The 24,034-nt window shown below is 33.8% G+C and overlaps 1 protein-coding gene across 2 annotated transcripts in view; it reads left to right on the top strand.

Annotated features, from left to right (window-relative positions):
* The window catches only part of RYR3 (ryanodine receptor 3), a 254,392-nt gene that overhangs the window by 204,678 nt on the left and 25,680 nt on the right, over nucleotides 1-24,034 (top strand). The window contains exons 71-91 of one of the 2 annotated variants that reach the window (XM_087746608.1): nucleotides 911-931; nucleotides 2,715-2,729; nucleotides 5,742-5,912; nucleotides 6,380-6,439; nucleotides 7,551-7,682; nucleotides 8,529-8,641; nucleotides 11,407-11,506; nucleotides 14,260-14,369; nucleotides 15,222-15,273; nucleotides 15,955-16,008; nucleotides 16,285-16,384; nucleotides 16,629-16,708; nucleotides 16,974-17,050; nucleotides 18,692-18,765; nucleotides 19,005-19,022; nucleotides 19,516-19,596; nucleotides 20,014-20,102; nucleotides 20,507-20,635; nucleotides 21,008-21,112; nucleotides 22,256-22,337; nucleotides 22,655-23,979. In XM_087746608.1, coding sequence (XP_087602734.1) covers nucleotides 911-931; nucleotides 2,715-2,729; nucleotides 5,742-5,912; nucleotides 6,380-6,439; nucleotides 7,551-7,682; nucleotides 8,529-8,641; nucleotides 11,407-11,506; nucleotides 14,260-14,369; nucleotides 15,222-15,273; nucleotides 15,955-16,008; nucleotides 16,285-16,384; nucleotides 16,629-16,708; nucleotides 16,974-17,050; nucleotides 18,692-18,765; nucleotides 19,005-19,022; nucleotides 19,516-19,596; nucleotides 20,014-20,102; nucleotides 20,507-20,635; nucleotides 21,008-21,112; nucleotides 22,256-22,337; nucleotides 22,655-23,979 — 2,988 coding nt within the window. Of the gene's footprint in view, nucleotides 1-910; nucleotides 932-2,714; nucleotides 2,730-5,741; nucleotides 5,913-6,379; nucleotides 6,440-7,550; nucleotides 7,683-8,528; nucleotides 8,642-11,406; nucleotides 11,507-12,587; nucleotides 12,685-14,259; nucleotides 14,370-15,221; nucleotides 15,274-15,954; nucleotides 16,009-16,284; nucleotides 16,385-16,628; nucleotides 16,709-16,973; nucleotides 17,051-18,691; nucleotides 18,766-19,004; nucleotides 19,023-19,515; nucleotides 19,597-20,013; nucleotides 20,103-20,506; nucleotides 20,636-21,007; nucleotides 21,113-22,255; nucleotides 22,338-22,654; nucleotides 23,980-24,034 lie in introns of both variants that reach the window. The other variant, XM_087746606.1, reaches the window with a different exon arrangement.

The raw sequence follows: 24,034 nt of genomic DNA, 5'->3' as shown, positions 1-24,034 counted from the left end.
TGTTTCGCGATGACTTAATTACTGTGATACAATACATGAGGCATCTTTTAGAAGTGTTGTATTGGTTTTCTGTATATAGTTTCTAAGCAGGAAATAGATAACATTTCATAATATATAATGCAAGTGCTCTAAAACCAGTGCATTCATTAAAGCATACATTTAGATCTGAATAATTTTTTTTAAGACTGCATAGTTCTGAATAAACAAGGAATTCTCTAAGTAACTGAATTTCAGGGTTTCTTACAAGTTTTGATACTTATTTATATCCTCAGAGAATAATCAGTAGAGGACATTACATTAGGGAACATTATTTTTATAATTTCTTGCTTTAATATTAAAATTCAGCTCAGGAAGCAGTATGCTAACAGAATAATTAGCACTTTCCTCTTTATCACCAGTTCCTCTTTATTCACATTATTTTCAGTGGAAGTAATCATATCCAGTATTTATCAAGCGTGAGAATGTGTAGATAACTGTGAATATGAACATTGGCTATTAACAGTTGGCCCAAGACAGAACTGTTTGGGGTCTCTTAAAGGAGTAAGGCCCCATGCTGATCTCAGACTGCTTTAGACAACTGTCTGTCTTACAACAGAGACTTAGTATTTTTCCTAAATACAAGATACTGTGACAGTACTGGTCTGTAAGGTGTGATATATCATGTATGGAAGGTTCTATATCTTTACATGCCATATGCAGAAAAAATATGCAGAGGATGGTGGATTAGGATTACATTATTTATCAGTAGCTAATAGCAGTGGTAACAAATGATTCATCATTACAATCAATAAATTGATTAAGTACCCATTGTATTTTGATTATACAATATTAACTTTGTTAATATTTTCTCAAATAAATGTATTAACAGCTGAGCAAGTTTTTTAATTTTTCTTTTCTAAAAAAATGGCAGCAGATTGCTCGGAGGGGAATGGTAAGTTAGAGAACTTTCAGTCTGAGAGAGACTGGTAACTTAGATTGCATTGAAATAACAGATTTGTGATAGAAGTGTTGAAATGGAGAATTTAAACACATTCAACTCCACTAATCTGTTATTTTTGAACCCTTCATAGGTTTGTTGATAAAATAGCATTTTGATTAAGATGCAATCATGTCCTATTGTGTTTTACAGTTAATTGGTATAAAAGACTAAATGTATACATTCACATGTACATAATAAATGTGTAATACATATATGGGCAATTTTTCTCTGTAAGTTTTGGAATCTAAATGACTGTGTGGCTGGATATATAACCTCAGTTGCTCAACACTTGCATATCCTACTGAAGTTTTATTTGACTGGCCTTCATTATTAATTTTTTTTTATCTATATTTTAAAAGCATTTGGATAGGCCTATTATAGAAGTTTGAGGCAGTCATGAAATTCAAGTTTGTATTACAAAACAACATTGTGGTTTGTGCCCATTTGTAATATGTAATACATATTATTTGCAAGCTTACAATAATTTGAGGATTTAATGTTAGTATTTTCTGCAAGAATTTTAGATCTCTCTTTGAGACTATTTCAATTGCATAGAATGCGTTTCCTTTAGATATACTATGGTAAATCATGAGTGGATTACTTTTATGGTCATCTCTAATAAATGAAATATAATTAACGTTTTGTCTTTACTTACCTTCAGTGTGTATCTGCTGAGCCATGTCTGTGCGGCATCTACATATTACATGCAATTGAAATTTTCAAATAAATTTACTATTAGTCTGAATAAGGTATTGAAGGTTCTAAGATGCTTACCGCAATTTGCTGATCAGTCTTTCAGTCTTTCTTGACTTGTAGCTGATTTTCTTCACTATGTTATATAAATGTAGTAGGATATAAAAAGAGTTTTTAATAATAGCTTGGTTTCAACATTTTGAGGCTAACTCAAGTATTACAAGAAAACAAAGATACTATTAGAGCTGTCACAGAAGGGGGGGCTTGTTTGTGTGTATGTTTTTCTGTTTGTTTTTAACCAACAGTTTTCTATAGTATTTTCCCGTGCCTGGTCAAGGATTCTTTTGAGTAACACTTGAAACTTTTTGCCGTTTTACAATAACTACATGGTTTTGTTGTTATCTTCTTAAGATTGCCTGACACAATGATAATATAGTGTTGACTGTAGAATACATGTTTGTTTAAGTGTATTTATGGTATTAACATAATAAACAGGAAAAAAACCTATGTATGTATGAGAGGTACAGTTGAGTTCATAATAGTGTTCTCAAAATGGGTGCTGCTGAGAGATATAAGCTTAAGTCAAGTTTTCTCTCAGGCTGTCTTCAAAACAGTGATGAGCTATGCAATGGGAAAATACATCTATAAATGAAATGCTGCATCTTCACAGTGATAGTTTGATTTCCTTTTCTAAACATAATTTTTCTTAATCGTATTTTGATGGGGAAAAGAGGTAGTAATTAGTATATTGATGTGCTTACTTACTAGATGTGCTTCCTTATGTGCTGAAGCAACAAATGGTAGTGCTGAATAGCAACAGATAAATTCAGAAGTTCAATCATTTAATAAGGATTAAGCAGAAAAAAAAATATTTCACTAAGATCTCATTTGATAATACACTTACAGTCTATTGTTTTAGCTACAAACTTGTAATATTTTTATTGTCCTGGTAAAACTGAATAAGTTTATTACTAACTTGTAAAATTATCACCTTTTCATCTCTTTTACTTATGTTTTTTCCCTTTATTTTTCTTTCATACAGGCCATGCAAGTAAAGGTACAGGTCAAAGTGCATGATGTGTCTTTGTTTTAGATTTAGAGATGATCAGGCTCCAAGCATTCTTTCCATTGATCATAGCAGTGGCGTCACAAAGTGGAAGCCCAGCTTCCACCTACTATAAATTTTCTCTGAGTTAAAGTGGCGGTATTTGACCAGAGCAGCTGAAATTCCCTTTGGCACTCCCACATGTTGCTTAATGTGAAAATGTAGTAAAGTTACCTTTTGTAATTATTTTGGATGTACATTCTGCCACTGCTGTCTTTCTGCATTCTGATTTTTTGCTAATCTATTGAAGCAGACATTATAAAAGCAATGCCTAAGTAGAGTCATCAGAAACATGTATTTGGCTTATGATATTCAATAAGAATGTATGGGAGAAATGTGCTATAACCTATACCCTCTCTGTAGATGAATAGAAGATTGTATTAGAACCAGTAAGTTTAAATAAGATATAGAGTTCAAATCCTACCTTTTTCCAAAATTAAAATGATCTTTACTAAAGGTGTGAGGTGTGACAAAGCTTTTGAATATTCCTTGTTTCTTTTATGTATTAGTGTATCCAAAGCTTTCTTTGTCTCCAGTGAACCATAGTTCACCTTCCTTTGCATCATTCATATTATCTTTTTTTAATATGAATTTCTAATATAGATGAGTACTTTTCAGCCTATGGTGTGTTCTTCGTTGGTGACACAGAATGAACAGCAAAATGGAGCATAAAACCCTGTCATCTTTTCCTTCACCCTGTGTGCTGAGAAGCACGCATGATGCTGTGAAGAGTTTTTAATCAATTAAATTGTAAGCATAAGTTTAAAAGTGAGCAGTTGTGTTAAACTAATAGACCTGATTTCATGCTTTGCTATTGTCAAACTTCCCCAGGTATATAAAGTAGAATTTAATGAATGCTCTCATGATAATCTCAGAGAATTGAAGGTTTAATGAGGGTTGGAAATACTAAAAATATTAATTCCATCATCTTAACCAGCTGTAGTTGATTTTTTTTTTAAATATAAATAAATTCTTTCTTCTTTTTGATTGTGTATTGAATTATTATGAATCTACTGGAGAATCTGTAATTCTTTTTCTACATATGTTGTTTGAAGGAATGTCCATTTGTGTGTTTAAATCCTCAGACAAGTAAGATCATTATGTGCTGTTAGGCAACAAGATTATATCATTCTTCTTGTTGAGGTCCTTTTAGCACGGTTAATTATTCAGGAAAAATATATCCAATTTAATGCTCTTTACATATGAAATGAAGGTATTGTGTTTACTTGTATAGGTGCATATTAGAACTGAAAGAGACATAATTTTCTTGTCATTTAGGTTTCTGTGACTCTACTTACACATTTATCAGCAGGAGTTGTGAATTCACAGATAGCAGAATTTGATGGCAAAGGCAGAATGGATCTTCTTTTCATGTTTTAAAAATGTTCAGGTTTTAAGGTTCATCTGTCTTGTTCATACATAGTTATTAATCTTAAATGAAAATAAAGAAAATTGGATGTTTAAAATGTCCTCAAGCATGAAGATACAGAAAAGTAAACCAGTACCTCTGCTTTTCCTTTTTTTTTTTTTTTTAATATATCTATTATATATTTTGTTATTCCTTATTTAAGATGCAGAGTGACGCCACTGGAATACAGTGATACATTGTGGGATTTGTTTGTCTGCTGTCAATGTAGAGTACAAATAATGTCATTATTATAGCCATTACATCACTGCTATTTCTAAGGCACTTCCAAAAGCAAAGCTTTGAGGCAAAGTACTCTCTTGCAATTGTTAGTTCCTTACGAAAGGAAGCCACATCCATTGTGTGTTCCCTCTGACCTGCAAAATGCTCAACACCAGCTACATGCACAGAGATTCACCATCTAGAAGACAGAATTTGCCAAAATTTACCACTGAGTAGAATATGTATGGCTACCTTTTTTTCTTCTAGTGATTACTGTGATAATAGTGTGGTAACAATTGGTAAATAATGAATTGCAATGGATTCTGCTGTATCCTTATGTGGAACTACACAATGTATTGTAAAAACAGTAGTCAGTAAAAATTGACAGAGGGAAAAGGATGTGGAGGGTTAAATGCAACCATTTGCTATTCTGTAGTGTTGTATAAGCCTGGAGGCCTAGTCCTGAAATCTCATCTTAGGCAAAACTCCCCTGGAGGGTAGTAGGAGTTTAATCTAGGTACAGAATTCAGAACTGGGCTATTTTTATGTTGTTTTTGTTTACCATATGTTCATTAAATATATGGATCTGTTCTAAAGATTTTGATTTGCTGTCTCATAAATGAAAAGTTGTGTGTGAAATATTGTTGTACAGTGTCTGTTTTAAGAAGATAGGGCAGATGTTATTCTGTTGTGCTGTTTTCTTCTCTGTCTCTTTGTTTTCCTATTACTCATGATCTTCAAAGATGCAAAAGACTGAATTTTTCATCCCAGACTTACCTATATTAGCCAAAGCCAAAGGCCAGTGATTTTCTCAGAGGCACAAATTCATTGGCATTTCCTTGCATTGAATCAAAGCCTTTTAGATACTGGTATTTTTCAGTTGAGACAAATCAGACAATATTCACTCATTCAGACCCTGGATAACTATCTTTATGTAAGCTTCTAACGAAAATGTAAACATCCTGAATTTGTCTCTGTAACATCGAGAACTAAGAGTGTCCCCTGAGACCGACTCACCTTTTAATTTTAGGGTTGTTTCTCATTTGAGAGGTAAGATCCAGAAAATACAGTTAGATTCATATGTATGAATGCACACAAAAGTATGTTAACTGCTATTAAAATATTACTGTTCTTGCAATTTCTGCCTTGGTGCACACCAAAAGTATTCCTTTACATTTCCTGCTCAAGACTGTACACCCCTCCTCTAATGCAGCATTTTTAATTAATTGTACTACATCAGGAACATAGTTTCCTTGGACCATTAGGGGAAGAGCGTGTTGGAAAAGTGTGTCATGAGAGAATTACAGTAATTTACTTTCCTATTTTCTTAATTATAGTCTGGAGGACAAGATCAAGAGAGAAAGAAATCAAAACGCAGAGGGGATTTGTACTCCATACAAACATCCTTGATTGTAGCTGCACTTAAAAAGATGCTTCCTATTGGTTTGAATATGTGTACTCCTGGAGATCAAGAGCTCATCTCTTTGGCTAAGACTAGATATAGCCATGTAAGTGTATACTTTGTAATAGTTTTTAATGCAAAAATAAACAGAACTTTATAAACTGAACTTTGAGGCATAGATATCTAAGCAGTCAATATAATTCAATATATCAATGTACTGTAAGCAATTATAGCTGCTAATTGTGCTTTCACGAGAAAAAGTGGTGTATATAGACAGCTGCCGTCATTTCCATGTCCTTTTCCATTTGTATACAATGTACATTTTTACATATGCATAATCATTTGGAGCAAATACTGAAATACTATTAGTTAGCTTTAATTCTCTTCAACGTTTAATCCTTGTTTTGTGGTCAAAATTAAAGAAAGCCTTTGTCCCATGCCCTTCTGGTAACTTACATACTTTGAAAACAAAAGTGGTTGTTTCAATATTAAAATAATAGCTATTCTATGTTGTACATGTTCTTATGAGATGAGTCATAATCTGAACTGAAAAATACTTCTATCTTTCTACAGAGGGACACTGATGATGAAGTCAAAGAACATTTACGTAACAACTTACATCTGCAGGAAAAGGTAATATAAAAAAAAATCTGTCTTAAAGATGCTGGTGTGCACTTTTAAAACACAGAAGCCACAACTGTTTTGTTCATCGTGATACATAAAAAACAAAAAGAAGAGTATGTGAAAAGCTATTAGAAAAATTACCATTTTAACATATTTCTTCATAATTTTTTCATGACAATAATTAGTTTATTTGTAGCTTTGGCTGGTATTTTCAAGTTTCAGGAAGTCCTGTAGAATGGGACAAGTGTAAGGAATTGAGATATTGGTAGTTTTAAAGCTATAATTACTTAGAATCAACTCGATCCTAGAAGAAAGTAAAATTTAAACTGTAGTATTTTAGCTTCTCTTCTTGAACTCAACTTGCACTAATGATCAAATAGTTTCTAAGAATATATGCATTTTAAAGTGACTATGATAAAATAAGAAAAGCTTGTGTCATCTTAACACTTAAAAGTTTTACAAGCATGTTTATATGCTGAATACAATGTCAAAGGTGATACCAAAATGGAGTCCTCATCATTCTGTAAATAATAAATTTAGATCATTGCCTACCATCTTTGAACATAATAGGAGTAACTCCCCTGTCATGGGAGATGATTGTCTGTTTGCTAGAAATTTGTGCTTACATAAATTTAAATTGGACACACTAAGTAATTCAAATGTGTTTTTTCTATTTCTGTCTTGCAAACAAACCAAAACCTTTGGCTGTAACTCTTCAGCTACTGAAATTCCAGCTGTCTTTTATAGACTCCATAAAACAGCTTTCCAGAAGTGGTACAGAAGTCTTGCAAGGAGTTAAACTCAATCCCAGTACTAAATGTGCTTCCTTAGTTTTAATGCAGTTAAATGGGATACAGAAGTTCCCAGGGTGCTTTATTTGGTTTCATGAAATAAGAATACAGAACCTTGCTTAAGAATTGAGTTCAGTTACCCAACAGTATACAGAATCTAATGCCGTTTCTCCGAGCAGCTAGCAGATGGTAATTTTCAGTAAAAGAGGACAGATGAAGTGGGAGTATCTATAACATTCTTTATTAGACTATGAGAATAATAGTGGTGGTAGTAGTCAAATTCAGTATCTTCATTCAGCAGCTTACGTACGAAATATGTTGGTTTTTAGTCTGATGACCCAGCTGTGAAATGGCAGTTAAATCTGTACAAAGACATTTTGAAGAGTGATGAACCTCCTGACCCTGAGAAAAATGTGGAACGTGTGCAGAGGATATCAGCTGCTCTGTATCATCTGGAACAGGTAAAAAGTTAAATGTCTATACTGTGTTTGCTTTAAATTAGTATGAGGTTTTTTCCTTGTAGAGATTATTTCGATGTCAGTGAGTGTCATTATTCAAGTTTCCAGATAAAAATTATTTTTGCACATGCATGAATGCGCACAAACGCACACAGAGATGTATATATATGCAATGTTTTTAATGTAAGCTGTTACAGTGCCTCAATTTAGCTTCAGGGAAAACTCGGAATGTATTTGCCTCTGCAGAACTTTGTGAACAGTTGCAAGAAATATAGTATACAAATCATCACCATTCAGTAGCTGAAAACTGTAATTTTAGGACAAGATGTTTGTACGTGCAGTTATTTTTAATATACTGGTTTCAGCCCGTCTCCTATTTCTACACCTGAGGATGCTGTAGCAACTTTTGAATTGGTTGCCTGTTCATTCAAATGATACAATTTGAATACAAAAAGGCATTTGTACTCTCCCCACCTAAAGTTAATCCATTTCATTCACAAGTGATATGGCACAGAAATTTGTTCATGTGAACAACTGAATATGCATAGTTAGAAACAGACAAAATAACCATTTTGGAATTCTACCAAGGAGTCCCACACATGAGATACTCTGGCATCTTGAGCTTTTCTGTATAAGAGGTACTATCTAAGGGCCCCAGTATTTTTTCTTACTAATTTAAAAACAAAAAAACAAAATAAAGCCCCGCCACAACATTTTTTTTTTCAGATGATGGGGAGCGTTTGTAACATTTTCTAATTTGATAACTACATTAACCACTAGCTAAAAAGAAAATTTTGAATAAAAGTTGAAGAGTTTCCATTGTATGTACTAGAAGATATTTTCCCATAGGTTGAACAACCACTGAGATCAAAGAAGGCTGTTTGGCATAAACTCCTGTCAAAACAACGCAAAAGGGCTGTTGTTGCATGTTTCAGAATGGCACCATTATACAACCTGCCAAGGTAAATGGCTTAAAGGTTTATTTTTTTGTAACTTTTGTTTACATTTCTGAGTGCAAATATTGCTTGTGTGTATACCTACAAGTTTGTTGATTGTTAGGCCTATGTAATTTTGTGTAAGAGACAAGAGAGTTGGTTAGTTATCTGCTAATTCCTCACAGTAGCAAAATACATGTCTCATGACAAATAACCAGAGGGGGAAAAGACCATAGGAATTACATTGCTTCAAAACCAAAATGCTTCATTTTTGTCAGCTGTTATTCTGTATAGTTCCTCAAGTTATCTGTGAAAATTGTTAAGATGTTGCTGTTTCTGTCCCTTTTTTGCCTCTGATTGGTTGCTCTTTTTACTCTTTATTCTCCTGTGTTTGTATTCTTTTCTCTTTTTTTAACTTTGTGTGGCTGTTCCTCTCCTATTGCATGAATGCTTCATGCTCTTTAGCCTGTCTGAGGCAATCCTTAGCTACTACATCAGAATGTTATATGCATTAAGGCAGCTATTGGGGCAGAGCAGTACAGAATGATATTTTGGACTTGTGTGTTGTTCTGCTGCTTATTCCAGTTGAATGTAGCTACCACAAAGTCTGAGATAAAGTACATCCTGTGCCTGGATCCATCTACTGCTTTAAAAAGAATATTAAGACCATGTGGCATTGGGGTCATTTCCTTTACCCTGTTCCTCCTCAACAAATCTGCTTTTTGTTCAGACACAGCCTAAGCACATCTTTGATTAAGTTTGCTTCTCGCCTTCTTCTGCACTTTTTCACCTTTCACGTTTAATATTTTTGTTCAAAGATTGTTTGCAAGGTATTTAACAGAAGAGTTGCGTTGCATTTTTAAATGCCTTTATTAAAGCCAGTCTACATGCTTGATGTCAGCTAAAGGTCTGTAGCTGTGCCACTAACATACTGGAAGAATATTAGGTTTACACAAGACAAATAAAAAGCCAGTTATACTGTAAAAAGCACACATCCTTCCTTTGCAAAAAGTAGAGTATAATAACTTCTCTAAGTTGTCACACTACCACCAGGCAATCTTTAAAGAACCAGAGAAATGAAAAGGTTTAAGTACAACATAAGAACAAACTGGGTAGTATCAACCATTTAATCTTCAAGAATTGTGTTTGGATAAACAAGACGAAGTGGTATGAAGAGCACCCATTTCAGTATAACATTTTTGGTAGCTTTTTTTTTCTTTACAACCATAGTCTTGATTTATAAATTCTTAAAATGTTTGGAATATATATGAGCACCCAAATGATAAAAATGGTTCATCTTATTTTTGCCTTTAAAAAAAACACTTTTATTAATTATTTTTGAGGTTGATGGAACACTTGCCAGGGGGCAAAATGGGTTACGAATCTGTATTTTCATTTTCAAGAAAGTATGGAGTAATACCCATTGAAGTAGAACATTTACATTATCTGTAATTTTCATTAAAATCTTTTCTGTGTTAAAAAGATTGAGGTTGGTTCTTCTCAAACTTTATGGTAGATTTTGTGGTGGAGTTTACTCCGAATTTAAATATGAATGTGAGGCAAATCTGTCCAGTTATTTTGTCTTGTAGATTCTAAAAATGAACTGCCGTAAAACTATTTCAGCCAATTAATTGTGGTGTCTGCACTTCCAAACAGGCAAGAGTGAAAAAACACTTTGGACTTAGAATCATAAAATCAGAGAATGGTTTGAGTTGGAAGGGACACTTAAAGGACATCTAGTCCAACTCCCCTGCAATGAGCAGGGACTTCTAGCTATATTGATAAGTGCAGAACAAAGTTTTAAAATTCATTAGTTTATAGACACACATTTTTTCTAGAAAAATCATAGGATTCTGACAGGAAAATAAGGCTATCACACTATTATACACCTATAACTATCTCCATCATTTAAATTGATTGTGTTGGTAAGACATCTCTGAACCCTAGGGAGATTATTTCAAGTGGGGTATGATTAACTGTAGGAGCCTTGTAAATCCCTTTGTACCAGAGTTCCAAATGCAGCTCTCCTTATCTTGTATATTTCCTCATTTTAGTTGCAGCTTTATATTAGGAGTGTTAGCTCTAAATTTGATGCTGGAATCAATTACTTTAAAGGGCAGTAAGTAAACATTATGGTGGTACTCTTTCATTTATTCTAGAAAAGATTGATATCTTCAGTGAATAATGAGCTCTTTCTTTTGAAATTTTTCTGGAGATTTCAGTGGCTTTCAACATAATTTAATGTTAATCTCATATTTTAATCTAATTTTCTTCAAAATACATTCTTATATGTATCAGTTTTTAGGAATTCCAGTAAGATATTTCAGAAATTGAAATGTCTGTTGATGTGCAGGTGTGTGTTAAATCATAGAAAAATTACTTTAACTTCTACCATAAATATTCCAAATACTCCCGTTTTTGACAAGTGCCTGGAGATACAAAAGAAATAGTTGTATTTTAAAATATTTTTATTTTTCAAAGAAAAAAACATCACTTAAGTTAGGAAATACTAATTCCTCATGTTCTGTGTTTAATGAATGTACATGGCTTTGAAAAAGTGTCTTATGTGATAAATGTTTTTTCCGAGATGTGTGTATTTATGTTTGATGTTTTAAGGAAATTAATTTGTAAAAAAATTTGTCTTATTGTCTGTCATCTGTATATGCACATAGATACGGCAAAGTTGTACATGGCATTTTTTCATACACAGTTTACGAATACATTCTTTCTGACTACTTTATTGAATTTAACTTGTGTCTTTCTTCAATGAAAACCTATATGCTTTTCTTCAGACACAAAATTAGCAATTTCTTCCTGAGCACCTTTCAACGTGTTTGGCTGGAAAAAGTACATGAAAAAACTCAGTATGACAGGCTTATACTCAAGTTAACGGTAATGTAACTTGTGGAGAGCCTCTTCCTTATGCACACACTTATTCCTTCCCAGCCATGATTTGATGTTATCATAAAACATGAATTTGTACAATTTTCAGAGGGCATTCTGATTGGTCAGTTTTTGAAATTTGATAATAAAATGGCACCAGTGCCAGCAGGAGAGCCTAGAAAGTTGTCTCAATAGCTACTCCATTATTAAATAATAATTCATGTTCACAGTGTATTTAAACAAGTCATAGTATATACAGACAATTTGTATAGCTTTTGTTAGTGGTGCAGGATAAAAGTAAATGAAAAGGCTGTGTGGAACAACCTTTGTAACCTCATGGAGTGCACCTCAAAATTTGCCCCCAAATATAATGTAAAGATGGAATGGTTTGTCCATTATTATGTGTAGTCTTATTGCCATGAGCTGTATTTTCTGTGGAAAGTGAAATTAATGAGTACTGTATAGTAGTAATTAATATGCCTAAGAGTTTTCTAAAATTGATCATTTTCTAGAGCAGGTTTTATGTATTTCTAATCCAGCTTCTTTGAGGACACATTAATACTGCCTTGATTCGGAACTCAAAGAAAAGAAGCTGAGGTTAGGCTTCTCTATGGGGAAGAAGGCAATGATTGTCTTCAGATAACATGCTGGAAAGCACTTGATAATTATTTTGGTGTTGATGGCCAGCTTCTGCTGTCTCAATGTCTCAATCTAGTAAACTAGATTTACATCTCATAGGGGTAAAGCCCACCCACTCATTCTCAGTCTGTTCAAGTATGTATTTTTCCTATGCTTGCATTAAGGTTCCAGTCCTGCAGTTTTGCGTATAATATATATTAGCACTCCCAAAGCCTTCAGAACAAAAAGTGTATACATAGGTGTATACATATGTGTATAAAAAAATTAGTAAGAATGTTCAAAAGTACATGCAGGTTTGTCACTGAATGTTAGTTATGTTTTGCATTTTGTTTCACTGACCAATCAGAGGATCAGAATTGTACAAATACGTATCCTTACTAATCATTAACCACCTGAGCTGTTATACTGTGTTCCGTTACCCCTCTTGATCTCACTTTCACAACCCCCCCAGGCACCGTTCTATTAACCTCTTCCTCCATGGCTATCAGAACTATTGGATAGAAACAGAGGAATATTCATTTGAGGAGAAACTAGTTCAGGATTTGGCTGTAAGTACTGACATAATTGGGCATATTTTTCAGTGCCCACTTTAGTGTCTATTTTATGTATCTATTATAACCTATATTTAATTTGTGTGCTGTATGCATATGCATAAACTTATAAAATACAATCCTTATGCTTCAGGGCATAAGGTAATTTTCTGCTGTGGTCAAAAAGATTTTCGTCCTGTGATGGACGCTGAAGTGCATTAAGGTGGTTTATGCCTTCAGGTGAACTACATGATACTCATTCTTGGGAAGAGAAATGGATTAGATGAACTGTCAGACTATTTTTGTCATTATGGTAATTCCTATGTTCCTATATTTTATTTACTGGTTTTTTAAAGCTTGACACAATTGATCCTTTTCCCCTTTTTAAAATTTTTGTTGATGCATAATATTTAATTTTAACATTTTCAGCTTTGATACAAATTAATTTTGCTGTTTTCTTGTTGATACATCATAAGGAGAAGTAACTATATGCAGCCATATTCAGCAAAAATTTGGTTTACATGTGTGCTTGATAAAAGTGATTGCTAAACTTCAGCATTTTGTTACTGAATATTGATTCAGAAAGCCTAGTGCTTTTTCTCTTCCCTCTCTGTAGTTAGTTTGTCTAAAATACTTCCAAGGGGCCTATCTCCATAGTATGTAAACACCATGAAAATGAATATATAGCTTCATGGATCACATGAAGATGTATCAGGAGATGCTTCAGTGTTAACAAAAGCAGTCATGTTGTGATTTTAAAGACCCACTGGTATAGAAGGTTGTATGATTTTTCAAAATTACAGCTAATATATTCTTCCCGTACTCTGGTCAATTATATGATCACAGTCTTTGTTTGACTTCATTGTGCCTTTCTAAAGGAAGGAATGAGGCCATTAATCAAAGCAGTGATTACAATTCTTTCAGATTTACTAGAGAAGTAAATTGAACTTCTGTAATTACAATTATTACTATAATTACAATAATTTTACAATAGTTACAAACCCTACAAAGGGGGTGATAACACAAGTAAGGTAAAGGTGATACACTGCTCTTTTGCCAGTGCTGGCTACGTTACATTTCAAACTGCCAAAAAAAGTTTGAAGTTAACAATAAGAGCAGTCCTTACATTTGTTGAATCAAGGTTACCTAGAAACGATATATGAAAATATTGTAGCAAACAGTAGTCCGAAGAGGAAGTATCTGATGATATTATTAAAAATAGTTCTGTTTACCAATAATTCTCCTGCTAAATAATTGAGCTGGGACTTTCTTTCAATTCTGGTCCACTGGAAACACATAATTTCTGCTGAATAAGGCTTCCCTAAGATTTTCACTGTCTCATTCTCAGTACTTTGCAAATGAGAAACTTCTAATGTTACTATCAAATATGAATAACAATCAGATACTCTTAACTCCTTCTGAGGCACATAATATTGCAGGTTATGCTGTAAGCTGCCAAATAAGATGTATACTGGAAGTTAATACAAATTGGACAGAATAAAATTACTGAGATCCTTTCCCAAGCTTAATTACTCAATTTTTTTCTTACTCATGAAGCTTAATTTGTATATTCTGATATAAATCTTGAGACAGACACCTCCAAAAAAAGATGAAGAAGAAGAGGAAGAGACTGAGAAAAAACAGCCTGATCCACTTCATCAGATTATCCTCTATTTTAGTCGCAGTGCTCTCACAGAGAGAAGGTAAAAAGAGCTGTGTTGAAAAGCACATTGAGTAAAAGCACACAGTAATTGAATTTCTAATAATATTACAGAAGTGATTTAACACAACTGCAGTTCATTATTGAGCATGGTGAATACTTTCTTGTTTCTCAGTTTCATTAGTGTTTTCATGTATTTAAATTCAGTATAACCTTTATATTGAGACAAATGTTGACTATTTTTGACATTTTAAAAGCTTGGTAAATACCTAATACAGAAATAACCGAGCATGAATTCTCATAGAAACATAAAGTCTACAGGAACTGCTGGTTCATTCAGAGTACCCTCCCCTGGTGTCTGCTGGTAATAGATGTGTGTTCTTGTTGTTGGTATTCATTAAATTTTATTCAATATGTCAGAAGAGGTTTCACTGATGATTAGCATGAATCTCAGTGCCAGTTTCTGTTTTGAATTTAGACTGTTAATTAGAATATGTATTTCATACGATTAGAGTACTCCAGTGCTTCATATACTTTTTCTGTATGACTAACATAATATTGCCATCTGACAGTTATAATTATTCTAACTTTTATCTCCATAATACTTTTCTGCACCTGCAACAGGCAGTGATCCTTACTTATCCAACATGACTAAGTTGAATGTCCAAATATTCCTTTAAATTGTTTTTAATTAAAAAGTTACAGAGACTTAGTTTGAGATAAGAAAATAGATTTATAATATGATTTTCAAGTGTAATAGCATTTCAAGTAGACATGTGTATCTACTTTAATAAAATACCCTTGAATAAAAATGGTATTTAAATATTAGTAGGGATATGACATCTTTTTATTACTACATCCTAAAATAAATTTAAATATTTTTTACTCTTTATAGCAAACTAGATGATGATCCGTTATATATTGCCTATTCCGCCATGATGGCAAAGGTAAATATATCATTTCAAGCTCCATCCTTCACTCCACTCGGGTCCTTCCCTTTAATTTTAGATGCTTTTTAAGCCTTTTCTTTCTGTTTCTTGCGTGGACTGCTTGGTACTAGTAATTTCTATATTTTTAATGAAGCAAATGCTGTTCAGAGTTATATATGTAATGAGAAATTTCCAACATTAAAATATTATTATAAAATTCCAGTATGTGCAATCCTGTTGATATCACTTGGCACAGGATTAACTCATGAGCAGTCTTAACATGTTAGTTATCTTTATTCTTGGGTAATTATTCTGGAGTTAATATTTGACGTCTGTCAAAAATGAGTTGACAATCAGTTCTTGCAACATATTGACTACACCTGACACATGTGAGGATAGTTTGACTGTGACGTTAAATATTATGGATATAAATAGAGATATGACACAAGAACACATAGCCTGCAGTTACAGGGCGTATATGTAGTTGGATGAATACCCTAAAGTCTCATACATTAGGGAATATCAGCTTCTTAGTGTGGATGAGCACAAATAGTTACAGGGATTTTAAATCTTCTTAATGCCTTTAATTATTGCTTGAAAAAATTTCTTTGGTCATTTTTGTAGAAATACTGTAGAAAAAATAGTCATTATGTTCCATAATAAGCAAAATCTTGTGATTTCTGTTTCTAACATAAAAAGAGCTGTCAGGAAGAAGAAGAGGAGGAAGAAGAAGAAAAAGAAAAGACATTTGAGGTGAGAGTTTAAGTAACATTTCTTTCTCATTGCCTAATGTGCAAGTATTTTAAATATGTCCACTAGAATAAATGCAAGAATAACACAGTGTGTATTGAGCTGTTTTACTCTATTATTCATATAAAAGAAAGACTGTGTGTTCTGAAGCTTTGGAATCAAACAACCTGTGAATTGTAGAGGCAGATGGCCTTCAACAACTTCAGATTTCTCATCTTCCTATTTTTCCTGAATCAGTTGCACTCTGTATTCTGTTCTCATTTTTGTTCCCAAACCCAGGAGAAAGAAATGGAAAAACAGAGAACTCTCTATCAGCAAGCTCGCTTACATGATCGTGGAGCTGCTGAGATGGTCCTTCAGATGATTAGTGCAAGCAAAGGTAATGTTCTGTGAAGTATTAAAAATATGCATGATATACATATCATAGGTATAATGCTATACGTATATATAGTGTACTATGTCATTATACCTATGATATGTGTATCATATAGAACTTATGTTAGGTATATAATGAGGTAAAATAAATGTCAATTACAACTACACTAGGTAAAATTTCCAGACTGCTTTTCTGATTGAATGGTTCATAATTGCAAGTTTTAATGACTGTACCCTTGTTTTGACAGGTCATACAGGACCCATGGTTGTTGAAACACTAAAACTTGGTATTGCTATTCTAAATGGTGGGAATACCATAGTTCAACAGGTAATGCTTTTCTAACTACTGTGAGTCTTGCTCATATAAATGAGGCAAGTAATTTTGAGAATATTAGTGTTCTGTCAAGTTTTTATTTTGGTGCATTTAATTTTAAGCTAAACAGTGAAGAAATATTAGTCTATTTTTGGTACAATAACAATGATATTATTGCTTGCCAGTGATTTGCATTTTGAATGGTAATTCAGGAAGTTGTTAATTCATGTAATTTTAATATAATGTTTGTTTTTTTCCTCCCAACACATATACCCTCTAGAAAATGCTAGACTACCTGAAGGAGAAAAAGGATGCTGGATTTTTTCAAAGTCTCTCTGGCTTGATGCAGTCCTGCAGGTAAAAGCATAAATCATATTATTACAGTTTTGTCTTTATTCAGGTTGTTGGCTTATTGCTCAGTGCAGGTGGATTTGTTAGATTTAAATTAGAGCAGTCACAGACTGTAGAACTCTTGTTGGAAATTTTTGTGAATCGGAGGAATAGTATGTTAATCTTTTAGAGTATTCTTCTAAAGGGGAAAATAAAGCAAAGACTGTGTATGCCTTTGAGGGCTTAGTTTGGAGAGGCAGAAAAGTAAAATGTAATGGCTCCTTTACTGGTCCTAGATCCCTCAAGTTTTCTGTCTGAGTGGTTCTAAGGATGGAGAAAAGCCATCACTGAAGGAGAGACAGGCCAGTGAAGCTTTACTAAGCTTTCAGTTTCTGCACATCTCTGACGAGTTACATAATCTCTGTCTCTTCATCTGACTCCTCTGCATGTGTATCAGGTTTGTTAGAGATGGCATGTGGCCAGTGAGACTATAGTAGTCCATTCCCTTGATAAACCAGAAGTTCAAATTAGTTAAGGTAAAGGACTCCCATAAAGAAGATGGAAAACTGTTGGTGTTTCTGATTACTCTTACAGTAGACAATCTCCTTTTCTCAGGCTTTTAAAGCAACAGAAGGGTTCTGAAAGAGTAGACTGGGAATTAGTAGTGGAGAAGCTGTATGAAGACAGGAAAAAATGTGGAAGGAATGGCGATCTGCACTGCAGAAATTATTGCTGAGTAGTTGCAGCCTAATTAAATAAGATGTATCATGTAATTTTTCCATTTATGTAGAACAATTCAGCAAGGACTTGCTCAAACAGGACCTGCAGCGATGATATTACCAGTTGTGTATGTGTATTGTTCAGGACTTCATTTAAAACGTTTTGATGGAATGACTTCAACACTGACAAGAAAATGATGCTTTAAAAGTGCTTTTGATTTTAATGATGTCACTAGATGGGAGAATATGTGACTGCATTGCTGTTTAACTGAAAAAAATTAGATAATCATAGAATTATATTTGGACTGTTTGAATGAAAATATTCTGACTGGATGGTGAGAAGAATCATCATCTGCTATTCCACATGCTGTGCTATGCCAAGGTAGCAAAAGAAAATTCAGGTATCAGTGTATTTTGACCTTGGAAGATATGGAATCTCTGATTCCATATATGTCTTCTGAATATGGAATCAGAATTTCCATACATCTTCTGGATAACATCATAATGCATAATATATACAGTAACAATGTAATAGAAATAATATTGATAACTTAGTGGAAAACAGTGTGACTGAGATATAACTGCAGTAATATCCTTTTGGCAGGCAGGTTTAAGTCAGTATAAAGAGTAATATTTCAGGTTCCTTTTCCACTTTTCATTTATACATGAAGCCATGAATGATGTTACTGAAAGTGAAGTTAGGTAAGTGGTGAGACCTGACCTGAGACTCATTTCTTTTCAGAAATGGACACTGGACCCTTATTTTCATCCCAAGCTTTTTTATTTAATATTCATATTAAATAAAATATGAGGCAATGCATGTCATAGTGGGTCAAGACTAGCTGTTGAAGGCCTCCAGAGATTTCCTAGAAGAAAATAATTTTCCATTGTGTACTATAGTACTTTTTCCTGTTTGTTTTTTTTTGTTTGTTTTTTTTTTCAATATAAGTGTTCTTGACTTGAATGCGTTTGAGAGACAAAATAAAGCAGAAGGCCTGGGAATGGTTACTGAAGAAGGAACTCGTAAGTAGAATGAAATTGATTCCAGTAGTGCTTAAAACATTTGTCCTTCCTTCTTCAACTAGAACTGTTATTTACTGTGGCTTGAGGTTTCTGTTGATAAACTTACTATAAGTAATTCTAGGCTTTGAGTTCTGAATATGCTTTATATTAACAAAATCTTTAGCAATAATTTTTAAGACAAACATTGTAACTTTCAATATTCTTATCCTGTATTCTTGTTATTTTTCTTTGATTCACAGTCATCGTTCGTGAGCGTGGTATGTTTGGGTTTACAGTTTTCAATAATATTGTTGCAAAAATGTGTTGCAAATACAGAGAGAAATCTTTCATTGCATCTTCCCAGCTACCTTTAGGTTTAGCTTTATGGTCTGCAGCAGGTTGTGTGTTCAGCTTGGATAAACAGTTTGATGCTTATTAAAGAAGTGTCATTCATATTTACGGCATGATTTTAGTTATGACTAACCATTTACTTATTAGATATATATCCTGTTGCTTTCTTTTTTTTGTTTGTTTTTTTGTTTTTTGTTTTTTTAACCATGGATGCATTGGAGTGCTAAATATTTTGGCTTTGCTTTTTCTGTCTCAGTTTTTCTTTTCATTATTACCAGTCTGGGTTTTTTAAATTGCTTTAATGCTTTTATAATACTGTTTTTATTAGAATTCCAGTTTAAAAGATTGCTGTAAGATTATGTGTTCTGCATATTTAATCATGACAGTTGTCACATAATCATTGTATTTATTATTTTAAAGGTGAAAAAGTGTTGCAGCATGATGAATTTACTCGAGATCTATTTAGATTTTTACAACTGCTCTGTGAAGGGCATAACAATGGTAAGTGAACTGAATTAATTTTGGGGAATATGCGTGATGAGTCTGCTCTTAAATAGAGTTGAATAGAACTGATTCTAATGGTTTTTTTCCTCTAATTCATTTAGTTTTCTGGGGGGAAACTGGCATGCCAACAACTTGAATTGTGGATTTCAATTCGAATTTTTAAATCTTAATGTAATTTCCGTTTTTATGCCAATCGTTAATAGTAAAGCTGATTGCGAGTCATGTGGGTATCAATTCTTCAGTTGTATTTACCTTGTGATCTACTGTAGTTCAATTTGCACCACATGAGCATCTGAACCCAGCAAGGTACTTAAAAAAGAGTGTATTCTCCACGTCTCCATGAAAATATGAAAATAACATTGTATTTTTTATTCCTATATATACTAAGCAAGCACAAATCACTTCTTATTTCAGATTTTCAAAATTATCTACGTACTCAGATGGGCAACACCACAACAGTGAATATTATCATTAGTACGGTTGACTATCTCTTGCGTCTTCAGGTGAGGAAAAAACAGAGGAATATGGAGTATAACATATTTGCCTTTCCTTCATTTTTATAAATTCAGATTTTACTGGACTTAAATGTGAAAATCCTCTCTTCAGGGATATCTAAAATAAAGAATTCTGGTTTAATTTATTTCATCTCTTCATTCCTTTTAAAATAGATGACCTTTCAGAATTCTGTGTGAAACTAGGTCTTTGTTAATTTATTTCGTTGTTCACTTCTGCAGGGAGCATAGTTAGATAAAAATGCAAAAAGTTATTGTCATGAGAAATAGATGGACACAGAAATACTAAATTTCATCTGCTGCTGATTCAACTTTCGGTGATACAAATGCAGCCAGTAAATACTGCATACAGAATCCAAAACTAGAAAATATAACATTGTTGGTTTTTTTCTTAGGAATCAATCAGTGACTTCTATTGGTACTATTCAGGAAAGGATGTCATTGATGAATCAGGACAACGTAACTTCTCTAAAGCTTTGGCTGTCACCAAACAAATATTCAATTCCCTTACAGAATATATCCAGGTAAACAAAATGTTTTGCTCAAGGTACTAACAGTGAAGTTCTATGATTACATAGCCTGACCATGTCCTATCATAAATTTGTAAATACTTTGGCTTTATTTTTCTTAATTTTGATAAAGTTTCATGGAATCACTGGCCCAGTGTAAAGTTAATACTAAAACATGTAAATGGCTGCATATTTAACATGGTATGATCTAGTATTTATGCACTAGATACCAAAGAGACCTCGGGAAGCTTTCTCATGTAGCTTCATGGAAGCCTGAAGTTTCTTTTTATTTTTTCAGGGACAAATCTTAGGAAAGCAAACTGGTTTATTTGTTTTGATTTATTTTACTTTATATAAATAAAAAAGGCATTTTTCTTAATTTTTTAGGGCCCTTGCATAGGTAATCAACAGAGTCTGGCTCATAGCAGGCTGTGGGATGCAGTTGTTGGCTTTCTTCATGTCTTTGCCAATATGCAGATGAAGCTTTCACAGGTATTTCCAGTAGTCAAGTAATCCTTCTTTGCATATGTTTATAAATTACAGTCAAGTGAATGTTGAAAGCTGTAAAGCAATTAATGTGCTGATACTCATTGGTTGTGCATGGGCCTATTGTCATGTAGAGGTCCAAGACTGAATCTCAGCACTGGCATTTTCATAGCACTCCTTTTAGCGTTAATCATCACTGTGCACTCACCTTTTCTAATATCAAACTCACTGCTTCCAGCTCAATTATACCTTTCTGATAATGAAGGTGGCAATTTGGTCCCTTCCTCCCATGTTGCCAAAACCTGATGATATGTCAGATCACAAGCACCATTAAAAGCATGGTTCCCATGCTACAGCTAAGTAGGGCAAGAGAAAAGCTAGGAAAAATTCAAAGAGGGAGGGAATGTGACAGTCAGTCAACTTGTCCAGTTAATTCATCACCAGCATTGAGCACGAGGGCAACAGGCAGTGTTTATTTCACTGTGCAGGGCATTGTGGAGTCCCACCCCTCTTCACAGTTTCGGGCTTCTATGTTCTTTTGCAACTTCTGCTTAATGTACCCGTACACTCAAGCCACTAGGCACTGAATGCAACAGTGCAGAGAGTCATTTCCTCACTCTTGTTCAGTGTTTCTGCTACCCTCTGACTTACTCGTAAGATTTCTTCCCACCCTACAGAAGTATATCAGAATTTTGAGGATACTTAACAGTTTTTAGGTCCTTAATGTTAGTCACAAATCCATGTTAGATTCATCATGTTCTGTAGTTTAACTAAACAGTTCTAGTTCTGTTTGAGTGGTAATGCATTATGCCATTAAGTATTCCCTGTGAAATGAGAAAGGATGGATTCTTTCTGAGACGAATATTGCCAGATCTGTGGAGTAGCCAATTTTGTGAGTTTCAGCTGTCCCTTATCTGCACTTCGGTAATCCTTAATGCTTTATTAAAGCTTATCTTTGTGGTATTAATACCTCTGCTGTAGTAAGTTACCCTCATATTGTGTGACTATCATAATAAAATGACAATGAAATGTTGCTGAAAATGCAAACTACATTTAGATGACCACCCTGCATACTGTTTTTTTCCAAATGTATTTAGTTTTCCAGATAAATACAAAGAAAAAACAACCTTATACTCCATTTTTTTCCAGGACTCTGCTCAGATTGAATTGCTTAAAGAACTGCTAGATCTGCTAAAGGATATGGTAGTGATGCTCTTGTCACTGCTTGAAGGTAGGACCTGATTTTCTTTATGGTCAAATATGATTATGTCAGCTTCATAATGTAAAGTATGATAATTATGTTAATCTTTCTAAACTGTTTTTAATTGCCTTTATGTAATGCCAGGAAAAAACCTATTTCATATTTATTTAACAATTATTCTGGAATATACATAGTCATGAGAAAGAGGGCTGCTACAGAAAAGCACATTGAAAGAAAAATTACAAAGATTTAAGAACATTTTTGTTCTGTTCTCAGCATGAATATGAAATTTATTTATTTAAAATGTAGTGATGCCAAATAACTTCCTGTTTTAACACACTACTTAGGTAACGTTGTGAATGGAACTATTGGAAAACAAATGGTAGACACACTTGTAGAATCATCTAGCAACGTAGAAATGATTTTGAAGTTCTTTGACATGTTCCTCAAGTTAAAAGATCTGACTAACTCAGATGCTTTCAAAGAGCATGACCCAGATGGTAAAGGCATCATTTCAAAGAAGGAATTCCAGAAATCAATGGAGGCTCAAAAACAATACATACAGTCAGAGATTGAATTCCTGCTGTCCTGTGCAGAAGCTGATGAAAATGACATGTTTAACTATGTTGACTTTGTGGAAAGGTTCCATGAACCAGCCAAAGACATTGGATTTAATGTAGCAGTATTGCTAACAAACCTTTCAGAGCACATGCCTAATGATTCACGCCTTCAGAGCTTACTTGAACCTGCGGAAAGTGTTCTTAATTACTTTGAACCATACCTTGGCCGTATTGAAATAATGGGTGGAGCCAAGAAAATAGAAAGAGTTTACTTTGAAATCAGTGAATCCAGTAGAATGCAGTGGGAGAAGCCACAGGTGAAGGAATCCAAAAGGCAGTTCATATTTGATGTTGTAAATGAAGGTGGAGAGCAAGAAAAAATGGAACTCTTTGTGAATTTCTGTGAAGACACGATCTTTGAAATGCAGTTAGCATCCCAGATCTCTGAAACAGATTCATCTGAGAGGCCTGAGGAAGAGGAAGAGGCAGAGCCTTGTTACGTAGTGGATATTGGAGATGATGAGGAAGAAGAAAAGTCCCTGGAATCTGCTTCAGCTTTTTCAATGGCCTGTGTTGCAGTGAAGAAGAATGTTGCAAACTTTTTTAAAATGATCACTGTGAAGAACCTAAGGAAACAATACAGGAAAGTTAGAAAGATGACAGTAAAAGAGATGGTGAAAGTGTTTTTCTCCTTTTTCTGGATCCTATTTGTAGGGATGTTCCAACTGTTCTTTACTATAGTGTGGGGAATTTTCCAGATTCTTTGGAGCACTGTATTTGGGGGTGGCCTGGTTGAAGGAGCCAAAAACATTAAAGTTACTAAAATATTAGGGGACATGCCTGACCCAACACAGTTTGGAATCCATGATGATGTTATGGAAGCAGAAAAAGCTGAAGGTGCTGAGCATGGCATCAGAGCTGAACTTGTGCAGTTTGTGAAGGGTGAAAAGGGAGAAACTGACATAATCTCAGACATTTTTGGCATTCATACAAAGAAAGAAGGTGGCTCAAAACATGGTCACGATGCTGGACTTGGAGATATTGCAGAAATCCTTGGTACTGATATCGAGTCGTCTTTGGAAAACACAGTTCGTAAGAAAAAAGGATTACAGGTATGTTAAAGAGATTTTGTATTTCTTTCCAGAAAATAATAATACAAATATATTA

The sequence above is a fragment of the Nipponia nippon genome, unplaced genomic scaffold (assembly GCF_047370975.1).
Source record: "Nipponia nippon isolate SJK-2023a ecotype South Korea unplaced genomic scaffold, ASM4737097v1 scaffold_10, whole genome shotgun sequence".
Lineage (NCBI taxonomy): Eukaryota > Metazoa > Chordata > Aves > Pelecaniformes > Threskiornithidae > Nipponia > Nipponia nippon.
The sequence above is the reverse complement of the archived record's forward strand: the minus strand, read 5'-3'. Positions and strand labels throughout refer to the sequence as shown.